Below are 27,788 nucleotides of genomic sequence, written 5' to 3'. Positions count from 1 at the left end.
ATAGGGAGCAATACACAGACATCAAACAGGAAGATACTTAACAATATCAGGAGAATAATCAGGCATACATCTTCCCAGGTAGAGAATACAATCAAAAAACAGAAAAGGCCTCAATTTATAAAGTGTTGTTATTCAATAAACATTTTTAGCTAGGTTCTCATATGCTAAATGGGTTTTGAGTCAACATAAATTTTACAAAACCTAAAATCCATTGTATATTTACAAATGCTGTTTATTATTTTGTTTCCTCCCATAAGGTGAGCAGCAACAAAAAGGTTATTACTATAGTCGTGGAGGTGGTCCTCATAAGAAGATGATGATACGTAAGGATAGAGGTCGAGGCCGAGGAGGACACAAAGGATCCTATTATCAAGATGGCTATCAAGAGGTGAGGCCCAGATGAATCAGAAGCTGATGTAGCATGTCACTTGTACTAGAGCATTTTGTATATATTTTTGCTTGGTGAGAACTATTTTTAGAAAGGCATTTATATCCCCGTATCCCCTGCTTTATTTGTTAATGCCCAGTGTGCTGTTTCTGCAAAATCCACTAAGATAAGGAGAATAAAAACCGATTAAGTAAAAAGTAAATGCAGGCTATTTGGCATTATGGTTAAACAGGTTTTATATAGTTAAACGTCTGTAGTTTAGGTGTTCAATCTGTAACCTTGTAATAAATCTATTGCATAATATAACTTCTCCTTTTCGTTTTAAAGCATTCAACTTGGTGACAGGTTTTCTTTGAAGCCTCGTTCACACCATGTGCAGAGCTGTGAGTTTTTCTGCAGGCATTCTGCAAAGGCACAAAAAAAAAAGCTATTGTTCTTTATGTGCCCTGTTCACACCACAACACTAGTATGTTTGGATTGCTTCTGTGCAGGAATCTGCATCGTGTATAAAACTCAATGAAACGTGCATGAAAACTGATGTAAACTCGTGTCTCTGCAAGTGAAATTTGTGTCAGTTTTCATCAGTTTTTCTGCATGTATTGTGTGAATGAGGCCTAAATCAGGTTGGCCATTATGTATTCTGCTGCTTGTTGGCCTTAGCATCCTTTTAGCAGATACGGACCAAGATTTGTAGGAGTTTTTGCTTATTTTCATTGTTTGACCACCAAAACTATTGCATTTGCTAGTGTGCTGAGGCAGAGGGGGTGTACCACAGGTCAACTAATTGAACTTCTGAAAAAGCAAAATCTTGCTATGATTTGGAAGGAGCAGGCCATCATGTATCTGATCGTGGGGTTGAATAGGCTTTATCAGCCAGCCCAACTTCAGCAAGCATCATTTCCATCAGCAGATAAAACAGCCTCCCAGCTGCAAGGTATGGAATGCTAACATGAGGGAGACTACCACACATGCATTCTTCTCTTGCCCCATATTTAAGGGGAGAACCACTTTTAATATTCCCTCTATTATGCACTGAATAAACGTTATAACATAAACTAAATTAAAGCATATAACACTTTCTGTGAGAGAATAAAAAAAACATACTTTTGTACACCCGTGTCTCTTAATTGCTTACATCTGGCCATAATTGTGTATTGATGCTTAAAACGAATTTAAATCCTCTATTATTGTGTCCTCTTTAGCATGGCACAGCTGGTCATGTAGTAATTTTATTTAAGGTGTGCTAGACAAAAAAGTGCACTTCTATTTACACCAATTTAAGTGGATCATTCCAATAGTCCTTTGTCAGTTAACTGAAAACTGCAATGTGCTCTTTCTCTCCAGGATCATAAACCTAAGAAATGGGTGACCATGAGTCAGGAGTTCATTAATCATCACACAGTGGAACGCAATGGAAAACAGATCTGCAAATATTTCCTGGAAAGGCGATGTGTGAAGGTAAACCAATATGCATACTTAAAAAAAAAAGAGTCAAGTTTGTGACCCTTGGCTACCAGTCGGGTTCTATTCTTAATGCATATATTTTTTCATAAACAACAGTGATCTTCTCACTGCTGTATGCAAAGTTCATAGATCATGCTTAATGCAAAACAATTAGTCACTGAATATTGCAGACAGCAGTGATGATGAGCTAAATGCAGCAGCTTATAGGTTCGGAAAGAAATAATCACATACAGAATGGGATCAGAGAAAACTGAATTTGTGTGATTATGAGTTATTGCATTTTACATAAGATTAGCATCTTTCCACTTTTCATATTTAACCAGTTGCAGACTTTAACTGAAAAAATTTTGCCATATTGCATAGGGTGTGTGTGGTACATCCAATCCTTCTGCCCTGCTTCCGGGACTCCCTTGTCCCTGTACACAGCAATTCAGCTCTGATTAATGACAGCTGCATTTCAGAGTACACAGAGAAGGTCTTGACAATTGGAATAGTCAGAAATTAAAAAAGCAGTCTGGCAATGTCAACATTGCTCAACCAAAAAACCGGAAAGGTACAAAGAATTAATGTTTCATTTTGTATCTTTCTGTCTATTCATCTACAGATCAAAGGGATGAACTTCCATCTGCAGATGAAGTCAGTTAAAAGCAACCTGTCAAGTAAAAAAAAGTTTTGTTTTTTTAATTAAATGTTCCGCTGTTTAACCCCTTATTAACCCCTAATTTACTCTAATTGGCCCTAATTAACTTGTTATTCTCCTCCGTTTAATTACTATTTCCAGCTGATTTTATTTTTTTTCATTTCTATTTCATAAACTATTAGTAATTAAAACTTTTTTTGTTTGCTTTGTTAATTAACCACTTGCCCTCCAGAGGATTTAACCCCCTTCCTGACCAGGCCATTTTTTGCGTTATGGCGCTGCGTTTCTTTAACTGACAATTGCACGGTCATGTAACGCTGCATCCAAATGAAATTCACTTCCTTTTTTACCCACAAATAGTATATATACTGGGATTATTTTTTTTACTTTTTATTTTTACTAGTAATGGCGGCGATCAGCGACATATAGCGGGACTGTGGGCATTCTGACACTGGGGGGTTGGGCTCACTTGGTGCCACTGACATCCCCAGTGACACCAATACAGTGATCAGTGCTAATAAAAAGCACTCACACTGTACTAATGGCACTGGGCAGGAAGGGGTTAACATATGGGGAAATCAAAGGGTTAACTGTGTGCTGTTTTGCTGTGTGTGCTTCACTGTGAGCACACTGCTTTGCAGGGCTCTGCTATGCAGAGCCATGCAAAACATTGTGCAGGAGCTGACGGGGGGAGAGAACTGTATTGTTTACATACAGTTATCTCCCTCCGACGGTAATGCTCCTCGATCACCGGGTGCCAGTGAGTAAGCACCGGCTGGGACCCGGTGATTGACAGCCAAGGCTGCGAATGGTGGAGAGTCAAAATTAAGTGTATATATACATGGTTTTGCACACCTGTGCCGCCCTGTAGCAGTATTGCTGCTATAGGGCGGATGAGAAGCGGTTAATATTTTTACACCTTTAACTTTTATTTACACGTTTCACATTGACTGCAAAATTGAAAAAAATTTTTTCTTCATTTGCAAATAACTTTTGCTTTGTACCAGAATCATAATTTTAGTGCCATCTTAAACAGGACAAATTACAGAATAAAATGCACACTTTTCATATGCACTAACACTGTTTATTTTTAAACAAACACTGCTCAAAAATAGTGCATTTTTTTTTAGTTTTGTTGCATTTAGTTATGTAAGGATTGTGCAAAAATAACATTGTTGCAAGACTATATTCACCAAAAGAAAACCTTGTTTGTCTTTTAAAAAAAACAATATATGTATTATGTTATCTTAAGTAATGACAAAGTTACCACTGAATAAACAGGTCCACAGCAGAAGTTAAAAATTGCTCTGGTCCCTGGGGGGTGAACAGGTGTGAGAGGGGAAGTGGTTACATTTTTTTTTTTTTTGGCTAAACTGTTTTTAACTTACTAAATAAATGTGAAGTTTTATTAGCATAGTGCACAGGGTCTCCAGACTTTCTAAACAAAGCGCCAGTTTATTGTCCATCAAACTTTAGGGGGGGCCGAAATGTAACCAGCAGGAGTTGAAAGTGTCCTGGCATCAGTGGGAGTAAATTGTGTCCCCACTTTGGTACTTGGAGAAGAAATAGTGCCCTGTTGGTGTCAGTGGGAGGAATAGTACCCCATCTTTAGTATTAAGGGAAAGAACGGTGCCCCATCTTTTGTATTAGGGGAAAGAATAGTGCCCCATCGTTGGTGTCAGTGAGAGGAATAGTGCCTCATCCTTGGTATTAAGGGGAAGAATAGTGCACCATCATTGATGTCAGTAGAAGGAACGGTTGCCGCATCGTTGGTGTCAGTGGGTGGAATAGTGCCCCATGGTTGGTGTCAGTGCCAGGAACTATGCTCCACTGTTGCTGACAGTGGAGGAACTAATGCTCCAAGGGCCAGATAAAAGTAAGCAAAGGGCTTCATTTGGCCCCCAGGCCACACTTTGAAGACCTGAGGCATGGAGGGATGTGCTGACCATTGTGTGCTGAATGTGTAAGATGGGGGCTGCTGACTGTGCTCTCCAGAGTTTTGAGAACCTGGGAAGTAAGGTTTCATTTTTTTTTTTCTGGGTCATACACTCTAGTGTCAGCCATACAGTGCAGATGTATGGAGAAGTACTGTGTTTGCCTAACTTTAATAATATTTTTTGCTTTTTTTTTTGTTTCTTTTAGGGGGAGCAGTGTAAGTTTGATCATGATGCAGAAATAGAAAAGAAGAAAGAAATTTGTAAGTTTTATATACAAGGATATTGCACAAGAGGAGAGAAATGCATCTATATGCATGATATCCTTTCAGGGCACAAGTATGATTTTTTTATTTTATTTATTTCTGTTACTTCACATATTTGTGTTCAGTTAGCACTGCATTAGTATGTATTAAAAGAGCCTTTTTTTAGGGTTCAGCTGCAGTGCTGCCATCTAATGAAAGTCTGATATATAAGCTTCTACCATCTGTGAAGTTTTTTGTTTGTGATACATCCATTGGAGATAAAGTCTGTTACGGTAATGTAAACCTGAATGAAATTAGAGCCAAACTTATACTCTCAGTAGAGGAAGGTCAATCTTATACCCTCAGTAGAGGGGTACAAAAGGTTAAAAACCTTTCAGTGCCACTGTAGAGGTTGTTTGATGCAGAGGTTGTTTGATGCAGTGGGTGAATTTAGAAATGGAGGTACCATTTAAGTAATTATTGACTATATGAGACTGATACTTTTGAGTGGACCTTCTATGGCAAATGGAAGTTCCGCTGTTTTGCCAGTCTACTGTTGCTCCTACCACAAATGGCTTCAATATACCATTTGTAAATCGCCCAAAAAAAAAAAAAAAAAAAAAAGATCTTGGCCCCTGCCTCCAACACATTCAGGAGAAAAAGGATGACATCACTGTGCAGCTTGAGATTCCATGAGAATGCACCCTTGAAAGGCTGGAGTACACTTGAGGGAGTTCAAGCTTCTAACTTTGTCAGGAAGCATGGTAACGTCACATGTGCCTCTTGCAAGTGTAGGAGACCGGGCCACAGTAACAAGGTTTGTTTATTCTTTTAAAGCCGTTTGTGTTTGGGGAAAGGGGGTGGCAAGGGGCAGACAGAAAGCAGGCCTATTTGTTCTTGTTTTTGCTTTTGCAATGCCACATCTGCATGAGAACCAAATACCCAAGGAGACAAAGAAAAGAGACGTGTGGGGAAATCTTATCAGGTACAAATGTATCATATAATTCCTGTAGAGTTAATTACTGGTGTATATACCATAATTACAAGTGTTGCTTGGATAATGGTCATTATAGTAGTACATGATTAAATACAGTTTATATTAACATTGATTACTAAACAATATTCAATATGAGAGAGAGATTACCCTTTACTTCCATATGCGGCAATGGCTGGAAATGATCTTGGAGAGGAATAGGTATGCTACCAAAATTACACTGCAAGTTGACAACTTGTTCCTAAATTTATTTTACTTAACTTTTCTGCTTCGTACATGAATTTCCTTGCAAATTTTACCATACTGGAGCAAAGTGCTACCAAGGAGACAACTGCAAATTTTCCCATGAGCCTCTTAACGATGACAGCAGAGAGTTACTGAACAAGGTGAGTAAGCAAACCTATATAGTAAACCATTGCTGAGAAGATGTGAAACTCTTGCACATTGTGTGCTACTATAGCGCATGCATGTCAAATTGGGGTTTTCTGGGCCATATGCAGCTCTGTCGCACTCCTTGGTTGCCCTCAGCTGTTTCAGAATTTAATTTTGGGGCACCAGCTTTTTTTCTTCATGACACAGACTACACTTACTTTTCCAGTTTTGCAGCTGTATACTCCTAAAAAGTCCAACCTTGCCAAACAGTTTCCCTAGAATTGTCTGGCAATGTCAGCTGACATAAGATTTATTGCATTTACATAAATACTTACCCCCCCACCCAACCACACCAGCAGCTTGAGAAAATTGGCAAAACAAAAATGAAGTAAATCCTGTTAAAGTATCAAAAAATAAGTCACATTTAAGTGTATAAAAAGCCAAAACTTTTTGTTATAGCTTTGGATAGAACAGGGAGTGCTGAAGAGCCCTGTCAGTTTTTTTTTTTTATTTTTTTAATTTTTTTTTTGTTGTCTGTGTCTTTTGGAGAGATTGCCCATCACTTCCTGTTCCAGATAGTAAGCAGGAAGTAAGAGATTTCTCCAAAGCTAGTGGAAATGTCTTCGACAACTGTCAATTGGACATACACTATATTGCCAAAAGTATTGGGACACCCCCCTCCAAATCATTGGATTTAGGTGTTACAATCACTCTATGGTCACAGGTGTATAAAAGCACCTAGGCATGCAGACTGCTTCTACAATTATTTGTGAAAGAATGGGTTGCTCTCAGGAGCTCAGTGAATTCAAGCGTGGTACAGTTTTAGGTTGCCACCTGTGCAATAAGTCCATCCGCGACATTAACTTCCTGCTAAATATTCCACGCTCAACTGTTAGTGGTGTTATAACAAAGTGGGAGCAACTGGGAACAACAGCAACTCAGCCACAAAGTGGTAGGCCACGTAAAATGACAGAGCAGGGTCAGCGCATGCTGAAGCGCAGAGTGCGCGAAAGTCGCCAACTGTCTGCAGGGTCGATAGCTAAAGACCTCCAAACTTCATGTGGCCTTCAGATTAGCACAACAGTGCGTAGAGAGCTTCATGGAATGAGTTTCCATGGCTGAGCAGCTGCACCCAAGCCTTACATTACAAGCCTATTAAGCCTATCTGTTATCTGTTAGGCTTGTAAGGAGGTGAGCGCACATCTTTAATGATTTAAGGATTCACGAAAAGTCACATTTGGTGTGTTTAGATCACGTCATCACAAATTCCTTTTTGTGGACTATTATTTGAGTAATGGGACTGTTTTTTTTTTTTTTTAATTTTATTTGATTCACATCACATTTAACTTGATATTCATTTATTTATGTATGGTATATTGTTTGTTTTTAATCGATATATAATTTGAAGTCACTAATTTATAAGTTTGTTAGAGATTGGGAGCGCAACATTTTTTAGTTATATGGTCTTTTTTACACAGTTTGCGTATGTGATAAATGTTAGCAATCCAGAGGAATATTTTAGTGGCTCGCGAGTTACACACACATATTTTTTACATAATCGAAGTCTAATAGACTTTTGAGGCACAACATTATACAGTAACATTAATTTTTATTATATCCAAATACAATGAATAGATCATATTACAACATCAGTTTCATTAAAATTGTTGCAACAGTTTACCATAATAAAATACATATTTCACTTGTAAGATGCATCAAGTTCACAAAATGACATAGCAGAAGCTCGCCCGATGCGTTTCTTGGATAAAGTCCACTTTATCAGGAGAAAATCTATACATCAAAATTTGAAAAAATAGCATTAATATAGATTAATATAATCTAAATTCAATTAGTAATAGCCAACTAATATTTTACTGGCCAGTTCTAAAGGATTGGTCTACCACACCCAAGGTGGGGGAAGGAAAGGCGAGGCACCCAGTGATGACCCACATAGCCGGGTGCCACAGTGCTCCCCCCCCCCAATTTATTTATATATATATTTTATAGAATACTGATTAATAATAGTTTTTAGTTCTTCAATGTATACCATTCAAGAGAGGTTAGTAACAGTTCGGTACCTGAAATAGCATCCACAGGCTGCCCAAAAGCTTACAACCAGCTAATCTGGGCTCCCTATTCTCCAAAAACATTTTCAAAAAGGACATTTTAACAGTTGCCGTCCCATCATGACAAAAGTCTACAATGTAGGAAATAAAAAAAAATAGTTCATTCAAAGATATGACTTGGGTGTGCTAAACAGTCCACTTCAAACCAACCTACCTTAAAATTGTAACAAATCCACCCAAGGATTTTTAAGCTTTGCAAATGATTTCACTGTGATCCAATAACCAGATGGATAGTAGGGTAAAGTAATAGTTCTCCCCTCTGGGGATCTATAACAAACAATCATAGGTATAACAATCAGAAATATCCTTATCATGTGGGCCCAGGAAATCATTGTGAATGAAATCCACCTTAAACTGTTCAGAGATATCCTGTCATGCAGGGGTATATGTTGTATTTTCAATTACAGAAATAAAAGGAGGGGACCATCCAAAGTCTACCATGGAAAAACTTCAATAACCACTTTAATGTCCTACAAACGTATAAATCCAAAAATTATAGTCCATAAAAAAAAGCTCAGTTTTAACTTTTAGATTAAATCTGAGCCCCAAAATGACATCTTATGTGCTCACCTGTGCAGGGTATGTTCCAGCCACGAATATCAGTCAGTCAGCCAAGAGAGGAAAAGGAAAGAACAAAAGGAGGGAGACCTCACGCTAAATAGGTCCACTAATGAAAACCACGGGTTAGCTGTGCTTTGCCGAAAGCGCAGTGGGACCGCACTGGGGTATCATGAAGCCGCCTTAAAGCTCTTGCTAAAGTGTCCTGAATGAGTAGGCCAGAATGAAACATAAAATCATGGCTGGCAACATTTTTAAGCATTGAATGTGAATGCAATTATACAAAAGTAGCTGATAATACAAACAGAAAACAAAACTTTTAGAATAGTATAACAGTGATGTAACAGAGGTAATTCAAGAAAAATAAACTACCAAAATATGTTGTTGCCTCTTACCCAGATTACTGATTGCTGTGCTTTATTTTTTATAGAAACAGTTCAGATGTGTAGGGATATGGGATCATCCGATGACTGCATCTTTCTTAAAAAATATATTAAACAAAGCTGTGTTCTGGCTGCAGGTATTAAACACAGAAGAGGAAAAACAGCTACAGCTTGAGGAGGAGGAAGCAGAAGAGGTGCCACGACATGGGTTGGTATAATCAGTTTACCCTTTGATGTCTGTACATTGTCTACCTTGCGATAGGTATAACACAGGGGTGGGCAAACTTTTTGACTTGAGGGCCGCAAAGGGTTCATATATTGGACCCGGGGGCCGGACCAAGAGTAGATGAATGATGTGTATGTGTCATCCATAGTAAGTATAGTAATATTCCCCCATAGTAAGCATAGTAATTAATCCCCCATATAGTAATTAATCCCCCATATAGTAATTAATCCCCCATATAGTAATTCATCCCCCATATAGTAATTCATCCCCCATATAGTAATTCATCCCCCATATAGTAATTCATCCCCCATATAGTAATTCATCCCCCATAGTAATTCATCCCCCATAGTAATTCATCCCCCATAGTAATTCATCCCCCATATAGTAATTCATCCCCCATATAGTAATTCATCCCCCATATAGTAATTCATTCCCCATATTAATTCATCCCCCATATTAAGTCCCCAAGTCCCCCCTGTGTCAATTCACTTACCTTTGCTCCACGCGTTCCTCTCGCCGTGTTCCCGCGCCGTTCCGGTGTAGCATGAAAATCTGTCTCCTATGAGGATCTGTCCCCCTCGACGTATCTGCGCATGTGCCAGTTTCAGGCATTAGCAGCCGATCGGCGATCTCCGGCACATGCGCAGATACGTCGAGGGGGACAGATCCTCATAGGAGACAGATTTTCATGCTACACCGGTCTTTAGGGCGGACTGTGAGAGGAGCCTAGCGGGAGCCTAGCTCCACGGGCCGGATTAAAAGGTCCGCCGGGCCGTAGTTTGCCCATTGCTGGTATAACACATATGCTCAGACCTAGGGGTGACACCAGCTGAGGATTACCCTGTGCTTCTGGTCTATATACTGCCTGTAGCTAGTAGTTAGTGCTAAGGACAGCGGGCCCTATAATATGACATCACACGTCCTCTAGAATTTTTTAAAGATGTGTTATTGAAAATTTTAATCTGATTTTAAGTTTATTTGGAACATATACTAATAGGTATTCCTACATATTTAGCTGGAAGAAGCTTAGGCTGTACAGGAGCTAAATACAGACATAATGATCCCTAAAGAATTTTAGAAACGTACAGTAAAAGATTTCTGAATATTCTCAGGCAACCATATAAAGTAAATACACACAGTTCTACTTTGATGCCAGCATACACTTGTGTTCTGCTAATTGACTAGAGAGAAATAGAAGAAGATAGCATTAGAAAACGGGAATAACTGGGACAGATAGAAGGGTGGGGAGGTCAGAAAGGTTTGGGGTCGGGGGGGGGGGGTCAGGCGGCATACGTCTACATATCGGTCCAATGATGCCAAAATGCATTCTGTTGATGTATAAATGCGTAGTCCGTCCTTCCACTCTTTTCAGAAGCTGCATTTCATCCACCAATTCACATGCGTAAGGTGGTGCAGCAGATTTCCAATGTCTGGGGACAACTGTTCTAGTGAACTAAAGGAAGCCCTCTTTGGTGAAGGCTGTAGAGCTGGGTAGAATGAAAAGGAGAGCAATGTTGAGGGGTCCGACGTGTTGATGGATGTCATACACTTCAAAAATTAAAAGTGTACTCTGAAGTCAGATCCACATCATACCAGCTGTGATAAGCAGATCACACAATGTCCTGAGTCAGGATGTAACGCTGTTAGTTCTGTTGTCAGCTTTTTGAATGAAGGATGCTATCATCACCGCCTCAGTCACATGAGCAGGAACTGAAAGGTTGTTGTACCAAGTTAGTCAAGTAGGCATGTATATGAAAAAGGGCATACACCTGCACTCTTGCCTCTAACATCTCCCATGCACATGTATTGTATGCGCTTGTTTACCTGCATTGGTAAATGCCACATTCAAGCAGCCCGTTCATATTGGGCTCTGAACGATATATATAGAAAAAAAAAAGCACCTTTGAATACAAGACAATGCTCATAGATGCAACTCATGTACATTCACATCTGGGTATTGTGATGCACTGTATGGCGGGTGCATTTGTTTTTACTGTATGTGGGCATTGGGTTGTCGTTCCGAATGAATGAAAAACACATATGTAGTATATTGCTTTTAGCTAGTAGTCAGTGCTAAGGTAAGTATATTACCTTAGATTGTACACCCCTTGAGGGTTAGGGACTGATGTGAATGTATAATATATATGTAAAGCACTGCGTAAATTGACAGCGCTATATAAGTACCTGAAATAAATAATAAATATTGCAGGTTGGCATGCATGCAATGACACACAGTAAATTGTGTGTGTTAACACAATACAACACTTACATAGATGTAAATACAGCTGTAAAGTAGAAATAAAGTTATTGTTGGACATTGAGGATTGTAAATTAATTTGTCCGTCCTTAGTTGTCAGTCTGCGATTCTTTGCTGGTTCATTCTCTGTGTCAAAACATCTATAGAAAGTGTAATGAATCTTAGATTTAATTTAGGAGCATAGTACATATGTGTGTGGAAGAGAAACAAACGGTTAAAGAGGCATGCAAGTTTGTGGAGTGGTTCAAATGCTGGCTTTATAAGGGGCATGGTTTCATGACAGACACCACAGTACTCCGCTACAGCAATAAGTAAGGGTCCCAGTGGTAGCGGTTTGTGTGTTTTTTTTAAAGGAAAAACATCTGTGCTCTGTTGCCCCTCATTTTATGGTGTACTGAATACAAAAATTTTAATACCATTGTATATCAGATTTCAAACTTGAATGGCAAAGGTCTATTTGAATATATTGTTGTTTAAACCCAGTTGAACTTTCATTTAAGTCCGAAGTTCACCTTTTGCACCATGCTACATGTAACACCCATATTTAGAATGTACCATGGTGCAAAGTCTGCCCAAGACAACTTTTTATGTTTTTTGCACGGCTGTGCGGCGTTTCACCCTCACAGCCATATCATTAATTCACAGAGATCTGTGAATGAACTAAAAGTTCTGTGTGCCACTGCGGCAGACGGACTTGTAGTTCTCAATGGACTACGAAGGGGTTATCAGCCCACTTGTAGTTCATTGACTCTTCCTCCACCTCTTGCAACTGAAAGCCCTACAGATGTATGGGCAGAGAGGTGGAGGAAGTGTTTTCAGGAGCCCAACGTTACATCCGCAGTCGGGGGTGCATTACTTTGCAGGCTCCTGTGATAAAAAATAAATACACTTTTTTTTTTCATGCAGAGATACAGTATGTGCATTTATTATTTTTTTTAAAGGTAACCTCAGCTTTTAAACTAGCTAAATGCATTCCAGATGTATCAGAAGTGTACAAAGTATTATAGTTTGTGGTGTTTAAAAATCAGTCAAAGCTTGAGTAGAAAAGCCTGTTCCCTGCCAGCTTGGTGCAGAGTAGGACCCTTGCTCTCTGTGTGGAAGCAGAGATTGCACACACACCCCCATTATAGCTATAGCCCTGCAATCACTACAGAAAATAAGCTTTGCGAATGGCAGAGCTTTAGGTCGGACTCAGCAGGGGTTATCTGATTTCTCAGAGAGAACACTGCTTCCACACAGAGAACAGGTGTCCTACTTTGCATCGCTGGTAGGGGACAGGCTGTATTTGAAAGAAAAATGAACTGTAAGACATTAAATGCCTTGTGTATCGATGCACCTGGACTGTATTTAATGGATTTAAACTGAAGGTTCAGTTAGACTTTAATCATAAATTAGGAACAAGCACCCATTTGTGAAGAACTCTTAATTTGATGTTCTCCTTTTGCAGAAATGCATCTTGTTTTTGAATACTAAGGTTGGCACTGGTCACATGACAGTGGTGTTAGTCATTTATGGTCACATGACTAAAATGTGCCTTGTTATCTTTACTGTAGAGGGAAGTATTACAATCAGCCATACATGCCGTTTACGGGAAACCACCCATCAATGTACAACTCAGAGCCCCTCCCAGAACCAGGACCTATGACATCACCACCACAGTCTATGCCAATGTATGGCAACCAGGGAATGAACATATCATTTAACCAGTCCTCAGCACAAGGCCACGGCCAAAACCACCAGAGAGATGGTAATGGTACTCCTGGACCTCCTTTCCTCCAAACCTCAGAAGAGAAAACGCACAGCATGCAACCGCAAAACAGCTATCAGCACTCCCAAAATGCTCCTGGATACTATGATAACTACTACTCTCAGCAGGCTGTTCACCATGTGCAGTCTACAAACCTATCAGAATGTGAGTTAAATCTGTTGTTTCTTGTCTTATTTGAAAGTGTCTTCTAACTTGTTTTGAAATTCAGATCTACTGTACTAAAAGTGGAGCAGCATGTTTGATTTTTAAATGTATCCTCTGCTGCAGAATTTTTTTTTTAATGATTTGGCTAATAACAGGAGCTAAATTTCCAGTTTCTACACGCAGTGCCACCTACTTACAAGATTTTGATTTATGGTTTGCTGTATGTCTAAGAATGCTATCTTTTCTGTTCTAATAAAATTGTTTCTTTTCCAATAACGGTTTTAAACTTTTAGAACATCACATACTAATAATACCCTAAATTGCCAATTACAGATGTGTGAATTTTATTGTAGGCACTCATGTTGCCCCTTCAAGTATTCACTATTCTTAAAGCTGAACTATAGGAGTTTAGCCACTTTGTAAAATGAGATGGCATACTATTAAAGTGGAACTTCACCCAAATGAGGAAGTTGCGCTTGTTTGCCTTCTCCCCCCCACTGCCCCATTTGGCACTTTTTTTGGGGAGCAACTGGTACCTGGTTTGGGCAGGTATCCACTCCCACGTAAGAATGCTTTTGGCCCCTCCTTCTGCCCCCCCCCCGCAGCTTTCTGGGACACACACAGATGACTGCAGGACCAGTCACACAGAGTAGCAGGGCAGGAAACTGCTGGTTTCCCTTACTCAAGATGGTGGCCCCTGCACCCAAAGCCGATTGAAGAACTGGCTCAGGTGGGGGCACCTGTGGATCCCTGGACTGGTAACTGTTCTTGTATTAAAAGTCAGCAGCTACAGTATTTTTCATTTTTTGAGGGTAGACTGGAGCTCCACTTTAGGTCCAATGAGGTGCATGCCACCTCGTGGATTTAGAGGCTGCCATAAAAATGTCCGATATAATAAAAGAGATAAGACCAACAGGTCCAGCGTCAGTTTGCTAGCAGTATAGCAATAACTATGTTCATGATGCTCAGTGGAAATGCAAATTGTAAATTAAAGTGATAAGTCCGTAAGGTGGCATGCAACTCTTTGGACTCAACCCTTAGTAATTGAGCACATTGCACAAAATAGCTGAATTAAAGTTCAACTTTAATATGTACAGTGCCCTGAAAAAGTATTCATACCCCTTGAGACGTTACACATTTTGTCATGTTACAACCAAAAACGTAAATGTATTTTATTGGGATTTTATGTGATGGACAAATATAAAGTGGAAGGAAAATTATACATTTTCAAAATGTACAAATAATGTGAAAAGTGTTGCATGCATTTGTATTCAGCCCCCGGAGTTAGTACTTTTGTAGAACCACTTTTTGCTGAAATTACAGCTGCAAGTCCTTTTGGGGATTCCTCTACCAGCTTTGCACATCTAGAGAGTCGAATGCAGATTCGCTCAAGCTCTGTCAGAGTGGACGGAGAGCGTCTGTGAACAGCAATTTTCAAGTCTTGCCACAGATTCTCAGCCGGATTTAGGTCTGGACTTTGACTGGGTCATTCTAACGCATGAATATGTTTTGACCTAAACCATTCCATTGTAGCTCTGGTTGTATGTTTAGGGTTGTTGTTGTGCTGGAAGGTGAACCTCCGCTCCAATCTCAAGTCTTTTGCAGACTCTTAATAAGTTTTCTTCTAAGATTGCCCTTTATTTGCCTCCATACATCTTCCCATCAACTCTGACCAGCTTCCCTGTCCCTGCTGAAGAAAAGCATCCCCACAACATGATGCTGCCACCACCATGTTTCATGGTGGAGATGGTGTGTTCTGGGTGATGTGCAGTGTTAGTTTTCCGGCACACATAGCGTTTTGCTTTTAGGCCAGAAAGTTCAATTTTGTTCTCATCTGACCAGAGCACCTTCTTCCACATGTTTGCTGTGTCCCCCACATGGCTTCTTGCAAACTGCAAATGGGACTTCTTATAGTTTTTTTCAACAATGGCTTTCTTCTTGCCACTCTTCCATAAAGGCCAGATTTATGGAGTGCATGACTAATAGTTGTCCTGTGATCAGATTCTTCCACCTGAGCTGTGGATCTCTGCAGCTCCTTCAGAGTTAACATGGGCCTCTTTGCTGCTTCCTTGAATAATGCTCTCCTTGCCCGGCCTGTCAGTTTAGATGGACGGCCATGTCTTGGTAGGTTTCCAGTTGTGCCATACTCTTTCCATTTTCGGATGACGGATTGGACAGTCCTCCGTGAAATGTTCAAAGCTTGGGATATTTCTTTTGTAACCTAACCCTGCTTTAATCATCTTCTTCACAACTTTATCCCTGACCTGTCTGGTGTGTTTTTTGGCCTTCATGATTTTGTTTGTTCACTAATGTTCTCTAACAAACCTCTGAGGGTTTCACAGAACAGCTGTGTTTTATACGGATATAAAATTACACAGAGGTGGACTCTATTTACTAATTAGGTGACTTTTGAAGGCAATGGGTTCTACTTGATTTTAGTTAAGGATATCAGAGTAAAGGGGGCTGAATACAAATGCACGCCACACTTTTCAGATATTTATTTGTAAAAAATCATTTTCCTTCCACTTTACAATTATGTGCCACTTTGTGTTGGTCTATCACACAAAATCCCAGTAAAATACATTTACGTTTTTGGTTGTAAACATGACAAAATGTGGAAAATTTCAAGGGGTATTTCAAGGCACTGTATTCTGAAACATTCTTTTGTCAAAACACCCTGACTGAATAATTGCACTGCTTGTGTATACATAATAAGGTAAAGACACCTAGAGAAAAATTAGTGTTCCTGGAAAAATTAAACAGAGACTTTTTTTTTTTTTTTTTTTGCAATTGCACCACTGTCGTTTGGAACTTGCATGTGTTGTATCAGTATTTTAATGTACAGAAACAAGTCTCTACTTAGGTTTGAGCAATGCTGAATTAAGAATGTTTATTTTAGTTTTTGAAACATAAAGGGGTTTGACAGGAAATCTTTCACGGTAGTCTGAATACTTTAATGCCTGCTAAGTTGTGAATTGTTACATGTTTATTTTCAGCTGTGTGTAAAGTTTTGTTCTCAAGAATTGGCAAAAACTTAGATGGTGCAGAAAGCAGCCAGCCACCTCCCCCGCAAAGATCAGTGAGCAGAGAGGAAGGTATGTACACAGTTCATTGTATAGACTCAGACGGGATAATCTCATGAAATGCACAGACAGCAATTACATTTTGTCACATAAGAAGACATTCCTTAAAGTAAATATGTACTCCATTTTAAATGTTTAAAATATACAACTGTGCATCAGGTACAACACGATGCCCACAGTTGCCTTTATTATCAAGGAATCCTTTTTTTTTCTTTTGTCATCGTGATAGTTTATTATTTTGTTATTATTATTTTGTTACCTGGCTTTTCCTAATTTTGTTGCGAAGTGTTGGTAACCTCTACTCCCTGTCCAGTGATAAAACCAGCCAAGTCTCAGTGAATTTAGATGCTTACTGTGTTTGTTTGATCACCTCTGCCCAGATAGAGATAGGCAGAGGGCCATACATTTCCACCAGGCACACAGGTTACTAGTTGCTTTGTGTTCCTGCACAAAGAACATTACAGGTTTTCTTTACCCACTTGACCTCCCAAAGGTTTTACCCCCTTCATGACCAGAAGATTTTTTGCTATTTAGCACTGTGCTACTTTAACTGGCAATTGCTTAGTTATGCAACTCTGTACCCAAATTACATTTTTCCACACAAGTAGTGTGGTGGTATTTTGGTGGTATTTAGTCACCACAGTTTTTTTTGTTTTTTATTTTGTTATATAAATGAAAAAAAAAATATGTTCTACTTTCTGTTATGAAACCTATCCATTAAAGCCAAATTTATTTGACTTATGTTTTAACTCCCTTGATTAACAGACTACTTGGTTGGGTGATTCACATTCCGTCAAAAAATACTTAGCTCCCTGCTGGTTGGCAGCTATAGGTGTGAAATTATTTCTTTCTTTAAAAGGGTTTCCTTTTTTTTCTCATATTAACAGTGGGATAAAAATAGATAATGGATTGCTCAAGAATGACAATCTATTAGATATTAGATACACACATTCTAGTACTACATTCTTGATTATCTTATTATACTTTCCTCTTATTCTTTTCTTTAGATGAGTTTGCAAACTGGTATAGCAGTGAAGAAGAGGATGGCAGCGGTGTGAGTTCAATCCTAAAAACACTTCGAAACCAAGCCAAGTTAGCACGGGCTAACTCCACAGAACAGAAGCTCGTCCCTCAAAGTAACGACCCAAGGCTGACAAAAGACAGGGCGGGTTCAGGGCAAATATTTGACCCCCGAGTAAGACCCTCTCAGGGGCAAAGTCCAGGCCATCAAGGAGAGAATGTGTCTGCTGACCCAAGAGTGGCTCGTGACCCCAGAAAAATTAAACTGAATGAGACCTCCACTGCCAGTCAACCTGTTCAGCCTGGGGGTATTTCCAAGCAGCAGAAAGTGGTGGATGAAGATGATGAAGATGCTGAAAGGGAATTGAGAGAGAAGGCAGCTATAATTCCATTAGAAATGTTACCAGGTGTGACTCTGAGGGACCCACGACGTAAACTGAGACAGTTCAGTCACATTAAAATGGACATTATATTGTCAAAACCCAACTTTGCCAAACTAATTGTCTGGGCTCCTGAGGATTTACTTCCTGTACCCCCTCCTAAACCTGACCCTGTATCCTCAATAAATTTGCCATTACCTCCACTTATAGCTGATCAGAGACTTAACAGGTCAAGGAGTCTGAGTGAAGTGCACCATTCTGGCCTAGATCCACGGTTAGAAAGGTTGGATCCAAGACTGGAATCAAAAACCAAACAAGCAAATATGTCAGCCAGAAGTAACTTTACAGATCCAACCGACTCACATGCGACTAACAAGCCGAGTGATCCTCGGCTTCAGAAAAACCTTCAATCAAGATTTCACCGGTCTCCAAGCTCTGATACCCAACCTGGAGCAATAAAAGATTTGTTGCCTCAAAAAGTTGACCCCCGCCTGGCAGCCAGGTCAGCTGTTGGGTCATCACCAACGTCTGTTAAACCGCCTCAGGATGCCCTTTCAACATATACTCCTAAATTGTCCCCATCAAGTAGTAGACTGGGATCCCCAGGGTCAATACTGAAGAATATCAGTTTGTACAGTCCTCGTGACAGTGCAGCCACTTCTTCTTCAGAGCCTTTGTCAACTGCGACAGGAGATAATGAAGACCATCAGAAGAAACCAGCTGATATGAACAGGCCATCTGCTGAGCCTGAAGCAATGGACAGTGTGCAGCAACCTGTGAGCTCAACAGAAGGAGTGGCATTAGACAAAGATGCTCAGAGCTCTGAGGAGATTGAGAACAAACCTGAGAACTCAGATGAGAAACAGGCAACAGCAGATCAACCTCCAGCAGTACAGCCAGCTTCTGCACCCGCTGTTCATAACCTGCCAATCCAGGCCTTATCAGGACTTATCAGGCCCCAGTACAACGATCCAAGACAAACCAAGTCAACAGGAACTGCCAGCCAGGTATCAGATGCTAACACTGAGGCTGAGCCAGAAGATGACAAACCTTTGAAGGATGTTTTCAAAACCTTCGACCCCACAGCTTCTCCATTTTGCTAACTGTAACCTATACTGGAGGAGCCATGTTGTACATAGTTGTTAACCCTCTCCCTACTGGTTTCTAGCTGGCTTTATTCCACACCCCTATTTATTTATAAATTATGACCGCATCTCTGATCTCCTCTGATTTATTTCAATGCGGGCATAAGCTGCGGCAAGTGCATTTCCCGTGGTGTTGTATTTCAGATTCTCATGTAATGGTAAATTTTGTGATTATTCCTTACAAAATAGGTTTCAGTAACGCACTTTCACTGTACATAGGCCACAATGTGATGATGACACGTGTACAATCTATTGGCACATTCGTATGACTGTATGGTATAAAGCAATATATTGTAAATTAGCTATATTGACTTTAAGGCACAGAGTTAAAATGTATAGGTCAGTACAGTAATACCAAACATGTTCATACAAGAGACCGGAGGAAATCTGCACAGCTTTATACTATATACTGCCACGTGCCGTTTAGTATGACCTACTAGAAATTGTGGTGCAAAAGTTCTTTGGGAGACAATAGATCTTCAGACCCCTTTCGGTGTACAATATGCACCTTCTGATTTCTGTAAAATCAGTGTTAACCTCTTCCCGCTGCTGCCTTCCAACCCTTTAAGAGCTTAAAGATGCTGGGAGGCAGAGGCAGGCTTTCGGGTCATGTGACAGCTGTGATTGGCTGTCACAGTGGTTTCATGATCCAAAAGCTCTTGATCGCAAGTATGCATTGGGAGCTTATTGATCCCTGCCGGCTCCCATGCTGGGAGCACGCTCTCAGCACAGTATGTTGCTTTTACAGGGCTGCATATACACAGCTGCTTTGCGCTAAGACCCACCCGCCAAGAGGCCGCATATATGCGTATGGCCGGCGGGAAGAAGATAATGACCATCCTCAGTACAGCCTACAGCTCTCTAGAGGGGTTGGAAAAGTCAAAATTATGAAGACTACAGGACTCCGGGAATTGAGATTTCTTAAGGATTAGTCAATTGGCACAGGTAGGAATACAGCTGAACTACAACATAATTATACACATGAATGGAGGTCTAGGATTATACTAGAAGGTTCATAGGTCCGAAAATATTCGTGCCAGCTCCTCAATGAGACTGAAGTGATCTCTGCGATATATAAAGGAATATACTGCACTTAGTTGGTGCCCTTTGCTGCTTCCTTTATTCTTGAGGTGTCCTACCTTTCTACTAAGTCATACTAATGAGCACCTGGCAGTACATAGAATGTATTCTGTGTTTATTTCTAACTGTCACCTTTAATGACAGATGAACTTTATGATGAACCTTCCATCAAGTAGCTGACAGTATGAGGAAGAGGGTTAAGAAGGTTGATATGCTCTTCCCTTTTGGTGCATTCCATCATAAATCTAAACTGGATAATCGTGTATTTTCTAAATACAAAAGACGTGCATTCTTACTTTAATCTTGGTATCTTTTGTCTGTTTCTTCCAGATCTGTGCAGTAATCCATTGAGAAGCAATGCCTCTGTGCAGGAGCTTCCTGTAATGAAGACCAGTCACTGCTGCTCTCTCTTCTTGTGCAGGATGACTAGTCTTCTATCCCCACTCCTGTAATTTTCTACAGGCAGTATGGACCTGTTTGTGGACCTGTTTGGTTCCTCTCACAGCTCTGCCCTCTGCACAGACTATATGCAGTACATCCATGATGTCACCACTATTTTTTACAAGGTGATATCTGGGTTTGCAAAGCCATTTGATGCACAGAAAGTGAATTTATTTCCTTTGTGGCTATTGAGGAATATAATAAAATGTTTGTGCCTGGACTTCAGCTTTAAGTGAAATTGGATTTCAGAGTATAATCAGGTTCTTTAAGTAACCATCAGACACTGTATTGGCTGCTTATGATTTCTAAATGTGATTTGAATTCCATTTAAAAAAACAAAATGAAAACCTGGCACCTGTTTTGTATGGTGGTTTCACAGCATTGCTAGAATGCAAAACTGTTGGGTGGAATTGGTTCAAAGAAACCAAAGGAAAGACAGAGGAGCAAGAGGATACACTGAGTCTGTTTCTCTCAGCAGGTCAAGTGTCCAGTGCCAACAGTATTGGTCATATGGTGTATCAAGAGGATTTGGAAGCACCAATATTTAGGTTGAGGGGTTCTGTCACAAACCGTACACCTAGTGAGGAAGCTCTGATTCCCAGATTTATGGCAAAAGTTACGTTTTTAGCGTATTTTACTTTTAACTATTATGTGCATTCTAAACAACGGAAAAACAGATTTAGAGCTCAGTCTACCTTTTGTAAAAAAAATGCATCCACGTTAATTGAAAAAAAATGGCATTTATTACATTTTTGCATTGAAGCCTGCAGAGCACTGCACCGTATTCAGTGTATCATGGGGTGGTATGGGGCAAAAATCATGCTCCTGCATTGTTAATATCTGAGCCCTCTGCTTACAGAGTTTTTGTTATGGGGCAAGAGGAAGTAAACAATGGACCAAAAGTGCTGTGGCATCACCACAGTCTGTGTGTCTGCCACAGTGGCAGGTGGGTCTTGTAGTCATCCCATTAATAGATCCCTGTGAAGGATCCCTTTTCCCCCAATCTCAAAATACTTACCCCAGCATTTGCAATCTACAACTTTAAATGCTGCTCGTCCCTGCTCTGTTGTGCTTCCCTGAACTTCTGGTCTTTGCAGGAAAACGTTAGTGATGGACAATTAAGATTTTGGTCAATCTGTTAGCTTGTAGAAGGGGGGGGGAGAGGAGCAGAAGAGTGCTATGCCATCCTATCCTATGGGGCTGTGTGTTTCTGTTGATGTACTACTCTTGTCCTTCCCTACTTGCAAGGGTGGCCCCATAGGATGCTGCAAGACAAGGGAGCCACCCTGCAACATGACACCTGGGAAAAGGGTCTAGGCAGCAACTTAAACTGTAACATAGGCAAGGATTAAATGGTAGCTGCACACTCAGCAAGTGATTAGATCTGCTGTTGAAACTGAGGGTTTATTATCACTTTAAAGCTGAACCCCAGACCGATAAAAATGGCCCAAATAAATGCAGTTCTGTATTTATCAATACACCTATAAATGTTTTTTGTTTACATACAAGCAGGGAAAGTACCTGAATTTGGCTTGGTATCAGCCTTTTGCAGTCTTTGTATAGGGGAAGGAAAAGCAGGACAAGGAGCCAAACAGTTGTGATACCAAGGAACATACTGATATGGGGGGAGAACAAAGAGAAGATTTTATCAGTCTGCTGCTTCTATTTTCACTGTCCAGTCACAAGCTGGGGGAGGGACAACACCGCAAGTGTTACTGAACTACAGTAGAGAAAAATCATGTCTTAATGTGTTAATCCCAGGGCTGGTTGTACAGAAATACAAAATATGGCAGGTAAAATAGCACCTATATATATGTATTTTATATGTAAAATATAGCAATTTGCCCAGAGATGAGCTCTAAGTATTAGGGAAGTTTATGAGACACTCTAGGCTTACCTCTGGCGCTGGAAGTCTTTATATGAAAGACCGAATACGAAAACAATAGTATGACTGATTTACTTTATGACCATAGGGCCCTTTCACACAGGCTTTCCGGTCAGGTCCACTTGTCACATTTTAAGGCCGACCTGATTAGAAGCTCCATGCAGTCCAGTGGATGGTTGGATTTAAACAGATTTGTGTCTGTTTACATCCGAGTTTGTTCCAGGTCTGGAAAAAAAACAGACTGCATCCTTTTTCCGTGATTGCGGAACTAAATGTGATGGATTGGAGGTAGCCTGATGCAAGTGGACCATAGTCTGTGTACACTCGGCCACCCACAGAACTATCACGTAACTGAATGGGCACAGATGTCAAAATAAATTGACATCCATCCTGTTTGGCTCCAATTCAGCAGGGGATCTGCTCTGCTTCATGTGAAAGGAGCCTTAAGCAGAAGTTTAGCCAAAAAAAAAAATCTCTATAGCATTAGTGAGCTAACTAAATAAAATGCAATGAAGTATGTATGTCCTGTGTTGTGCAGGCAGGTGGATCCAGTAGAAATCTGTGCAGGGCTGCCCTGTCCTCTTCATGCTGCTGCATTTCCTGGCACTGCAAAGGGTTAATAGCTTAGTTTTATGGCACTGCTGTGAACAAGTTTCCAATGGACTTACCTCCTCCTCTATTGAGAAACATTCTTTCATTGCTTTCACTGCACCATCCGTGAATGAAGGGGTGTCTCTTGAGTCAGAAGATTCTCTCATCCATTCACAGATCATGTTACAGGCAGTGAAAGAAATGGAGGAGGGAGGGGCGGTCAGAAACATCACAGAAGACAAGAAGCTATTAACCCCCCTCAGCGAGAGTTCAGAGACAGGAAGAGGACAGGGCATCCCTGCACTGGAGATTTCTCCAGCATCCAGCTGCCTCAACGTGGGACATGCGCCATTACAGGTAAGGTAGCTCACTAAAACTAAAGAGATTTTTTCGTATCTAAACTTCAGCTTTATTACTTCAAAAATGTTCTATAAAGAAACAAGGACGTTGTCTACCTTCTGTGCCCTCCTACTTTGGAGCTTTGTCTGCTACTTAATGACAGAAACAAAAAAAAACTTCTCTTGATCCCCGTTCAAATGTATAAAGCATTTTATTACTGATGATGAAATTTAAACTGTACAGTACGTAAAACCATGCTTCATGTATAACAATAATAACAACATTTTAAACAATTTTATTATGTACTTGTAAAAATTGAAAAGTCTTAGGGCAGTACTGCAAAAATGAAGGACAGACTGTCCAAAGATTATTTTGTTTTTTCTTTTTTATTTAGTTTTCACAGACACCGTCGTGTAATTGTACGTATGTAGTTTAGAGAATTGTGTTAATGTATTTTGCATGGAATCCTTTTGTATTTGCATTTTTTGTTATTGCCTTTTCAGTACTTGTTATTGATTGTTTATACCATTTTAACTAAATATTTAAACACACAAAAAAATTAGTCCATTGTAGTGTACAGGATTAAATTGTTATTTTGCTTGTAAAACTATTGGAAGTATATGTTATACTCTTATATTGTATGCCTTTCCGTTCACCTTTCCACAGAATACACCAGGAAAGTATATCAAATACAGAAGGCTTTTGTTTGTTATGTTTTTTTTCTATCCTTTATTCAGAGTAGTCTGTCATTTTAAAAGTGAAATTCAAGATTTAAAAAAAATAAAAAATAAACCCCCCCCCCCCCACATACTTACCTAGGTGGATGCACCATCTGTACCCTGCCAGGTCTAAGACTGAGAACCGAGCAATCAAAGACTGTTGAGTTCTTTGTGACTATCACCAGCTCTCTTCTCTGCTCCTTCAGTGCTCACTGGAACAGTGGACTGTGGAAGGGAGGGTGGCTGGCTCTGGCTCTCATTGGCAGTCTGAGTGGCTGAGCCAGATGCTGATCAGGAATCTGGGTGGATCGCGACTTTAAAGTGGTTCTAAAGGCAGAAAGATTTTACCTTCATGCATTATACGCATGAAGGTAAAAAAAAAAGCTAATGTGTTGCTGTTCCACCCATGTGCATGAGGGCTTCAGCTATCCCGGGACAACCTCTCCTCATTGGCTGAGAGAGCAGCGGGAGATTGGCTCCCGCTGCTGTCAATCACAGCCAGTGCACCAATGTGGAGAGAGCAGGGGCCAAACCACAGCTCTATGTGTCTTATGGATGCATAGAGCTTCTTGAGAGCGAGTATGCACTAGTGCCCCCATAGGAACTGGCATGTTACTGCTGCACTGGTCAAGGGGGAGGAGTCAGGAGCGCTGGTAGGGGACTCAAAGGGAAGATAATCGAGGCTGCTCTGTGCAAAACCACTGCACAGAGCAGGTAAGTATGCCAAGTTTTTTTTTTTTTTTTAAGTCAAACCTTTAATGCCACTTTAGCCTGGACTGGCTCAGTGACATCAACCGATAGTGGACTTTAGCCCACTGTTGGCTGAATACAGGTCACAGGAGTGCAGAACAAAGTGCACTCCTGTGACCCACAGGAGTAGTAGGGCCAAAATAGCTTTGGCCCTACTTCCCCTTGAATTTGAGTTTATTGCTGTGATATATTGAAGACAAGGTCAGTGGGAAACTACTGTCTTGTTAACTCCTTGCCTCTCCCGCCCAGCAGTGGCAGGCTTCCTTGTCAGGTGATCGCTGCAATTGGCTGTCAGTGAGTGAAAGCTGCTGAACATAAACAATGACAGGAAACTGTGTATGACAGCTCAGTAAGTGTGCTCTCAGCACAGAAGACACAGATATGCATATGGCTGGTTAGAGCTGGTTAAACTTTTTAACTTTTTTTCCACTGTTTGTTTTTGTAGTGAAAATAAAGTAAATAATAAGGCTAGTAATGTAATACTTTTGCCACAAGAACGAGTCCATGATAGCTCAAGGGAGCTATCTAGATTCTCAGAGGCTATTTACCTGCTAAAACCACCTCAGTTAAGGCATTCACTGCATTTTTACTGAAATCTCCTGATTTTCACCAAAATTATGTCAAAATGAAAACTCAAATTTTGTTCATCTTTAGCTGCCACTCTCTGGAAGCAGGATGTTACTTGAGTAGAGATTGGAAGGCTTGAAAAAATTAGGGAAAATGTGTTTTCTTTTTTTTTTTCCTTTTTCCAAAGCTGTTTTTTTTTTCTCTGGAAAAATAAAAAAAAGAGTGTGGAATAAGTTTTTACAGTGATAAAAAAATATACCGATGACATAGTATTCAAACTATATAACATGAAGACTTTAAAGATTTCTGAGACTTTAAGTAACACTTTACATTTCAGTGCAGGTCTAAAACAAGAGAAATATGCATTTTTGCCACTAGGGGGCAGGATGAAAAGCTCCAGTTTAGTTTGTGGGCTCCATCTTGTACTTCCTACAGTTGGGTGATTGTTGGGATACAGTAGATGATAGTTTATTTCCTCTCAGGTCAATGGACAGATAACAGTGTAAATTTGAATTTTTTTTTATTTTTATGACCTTTCATTGATTCCTTTTAATGTTCTCTGCCATCACAGCATAATGTTTACCTATAGAGTGGTCAGTGTATTGTTTTTTTCTTCTCCTCTCAGTAAAACGGTGAGACCAATAACTAGCCTTTGAAAACATTTCCACAGTGCAATTTGCAAATAATGTGAGAAATATTCTTTTCCAAATGCGACAAGGATGACAAAACACATGCTGGCATGCCAGAGGTGCCCTAAAGACATAAAAATACTTTATGGAATTAAATGAGGACCATATTGAAAGTGCAAGTAGCATCTCCCTCCAGAATTCTTCCAGATTTATTCTTTCTGCTGCTCCTGTATCATTGCAAGTTTCAAAAAGCAGATTTAGTGTATTTGTTGAATAAGCTGTACTTTTTATTTCAAGGATAATACTTTTATATACACTGCGTTTCACATTCCCATCACATTTCACATTCCCTGCCTGTTAATTTGTGAAACTACTCCACAATGATTTTTTTTTCAATTTTTCCAGGAAAAAAAACGGAAAAAATTAGTTTTTTTTTTCCTCATGGCTTTAAAATTTGACATTTCTACGTAGGAGAGAAGTATATATGGAGAGAAGCCTGTTAGTTTGGTTCCACTGGACCAGAATGAGCAAATCACAGGTTTGCTTTATGAATCAAAAGGTAAGGCTGGATTGGACTGTTTTTAGCATCCATCTGTATGGGCTGCTACCAACATTCCTGCTGACCAAAAGATCTTGGCTGTTGGGCTAAACAAGAGACAAGGAAAAGGTCGCCATGATAAAGTTCCGTTCCCCAACTTAACCCTGTTAGGCTGGTCCTCAGGAAGGAAAAAAGAAGTCATTTGAGATGATACCGCTTCAGAAGGGTATCCACAAAGCACCATTCCCTTTGGATGGACCAAAAACTGAATTCTAACCATGGATAAAAATAAGTCTCCATTTAAGATTGAGAACTTACCTCAGTGGAAACCCTAATTATCATTGCTTCCTTACCTTATCAATTGTTGAATCAATTTTAAATCAAGTTTGTTTTTCATAATCCTTGCTCAGTCTTAGTAATATTGAAGTATAAGTAAAGAAAAACTTTTCCCTGGACAGGGTGCATGATTCTATAAATCATTACAAGTAGGTTATATGTAGGTACCTTCAGGTGTTTAGACACTGGAATGAAAGCTGCAGGGACCTACCTTATATAACCCCTTCCATACCTAGTTAGCCTCAGTTTATTGCTAGTATCCTAGTGAGAGAAGTTACCTTCTTACATAGAAGAAACATCTTGGGACAGATCGAGAAAATAACTTCCATCAGCTGGGTGCACCAAAGCCACTGTGGCTCTTCATGCGACCTCCAGATTGGTTGACTCCGGGACCAGACACTGCCAGGTAGAAGATTTGATACGGCCTGTAGTGTTACTGACATGCCCTGGATCCTGTGGATCCTGTTGTGGGCTCTTTCCTCGGTACATAGTGCAGTAGCTGCTGGGCTCTTTACAAGTAGAGGGCCATACTCTGGCATAGAGCTTGGTCCCTAAGGACCTCTGCAGACCCCATTGTAGAGAGCAAAGCCAGAAAGAGTTAACCCTTATTATTCCAACAACATAGATGGTGAGTCAAGGCAGAATCACTCAAAACATTCAGACCCCAGAGCTCCCCTATTGTTGATGGAGTGGAAAAGTCGATGACCAATTGTCAGCTAATCTTGGTAGGGACCAGGATTGCGAAGAGACAGTTTATTTTTTAAATTTGCATCATTGCTAACTGGC

General features: G+C 40.1%; 1 protein-coding gene across 1 annotated transcript in view; it reads left to right on the top strand.

Moving 5' to 3' along the window:
• The window catches only part of ZC3H6 (zinc finger CCCH-type containing 6), a 61,902-nt gene extending 37,727 nt beyond the window's left edge, over positions 1-24,175 (top strand). Inside the window, exons 5-12 of the mRNA XM_089689572.1 lie at positions 258-388; positions 1,733-1,846; positions 4,635-4,748; positions 5,944-6,051; positions 9,242-9,312; positions 13,141-13,499; positions 16,496-16,594; positions 17,590-24,175. Coding sequence (XP_089545698.1) covers positions 258-388; positions 1,733-1,846; positions 4,635-4,748; positions 5,944-6,051; positions 9,242-9,312; positions 13,141-13,499; positions 16,496-16,594; positions 17,590-19,085 — 2,492 coding nt within the window. The 3' untranslated portion in view covers positions 19,086-24,175. The remainder of the gene's footprint in view (positions 1-257; positions 389-1,732; positions 1,847-4,634; positions 4,749-5,943; positions 6,052-9,241; positions 9,313-13,140; positions 13,500-16,495; positions 16,595-17,589) is intronic.
• The last annotated feature ends 3,613 nt before the right edge of the window (positions 24,176-27,788 follow it).

The sequence above is a fragment of the Staurois parvus genome, unplaced genomic scaffold (genome assembly GCF_062004578.1).
Source record: "Staurois parvus isolate SC_StPar_1 unplaced genomic scaffold, SC_StPar_1.0 ptg000486l, whole genome shotgun sequence".
Lineage (NCBI taxonomy): Eukaryota > Metazoa > Chordata > Amphibia > Anura > Ranidae > Staurois > Staurois parvus.
Note: the sequence above shows the minus strand (reverse complement) of the source record. Positions and strands in the feature narration are given on the sequence as shown.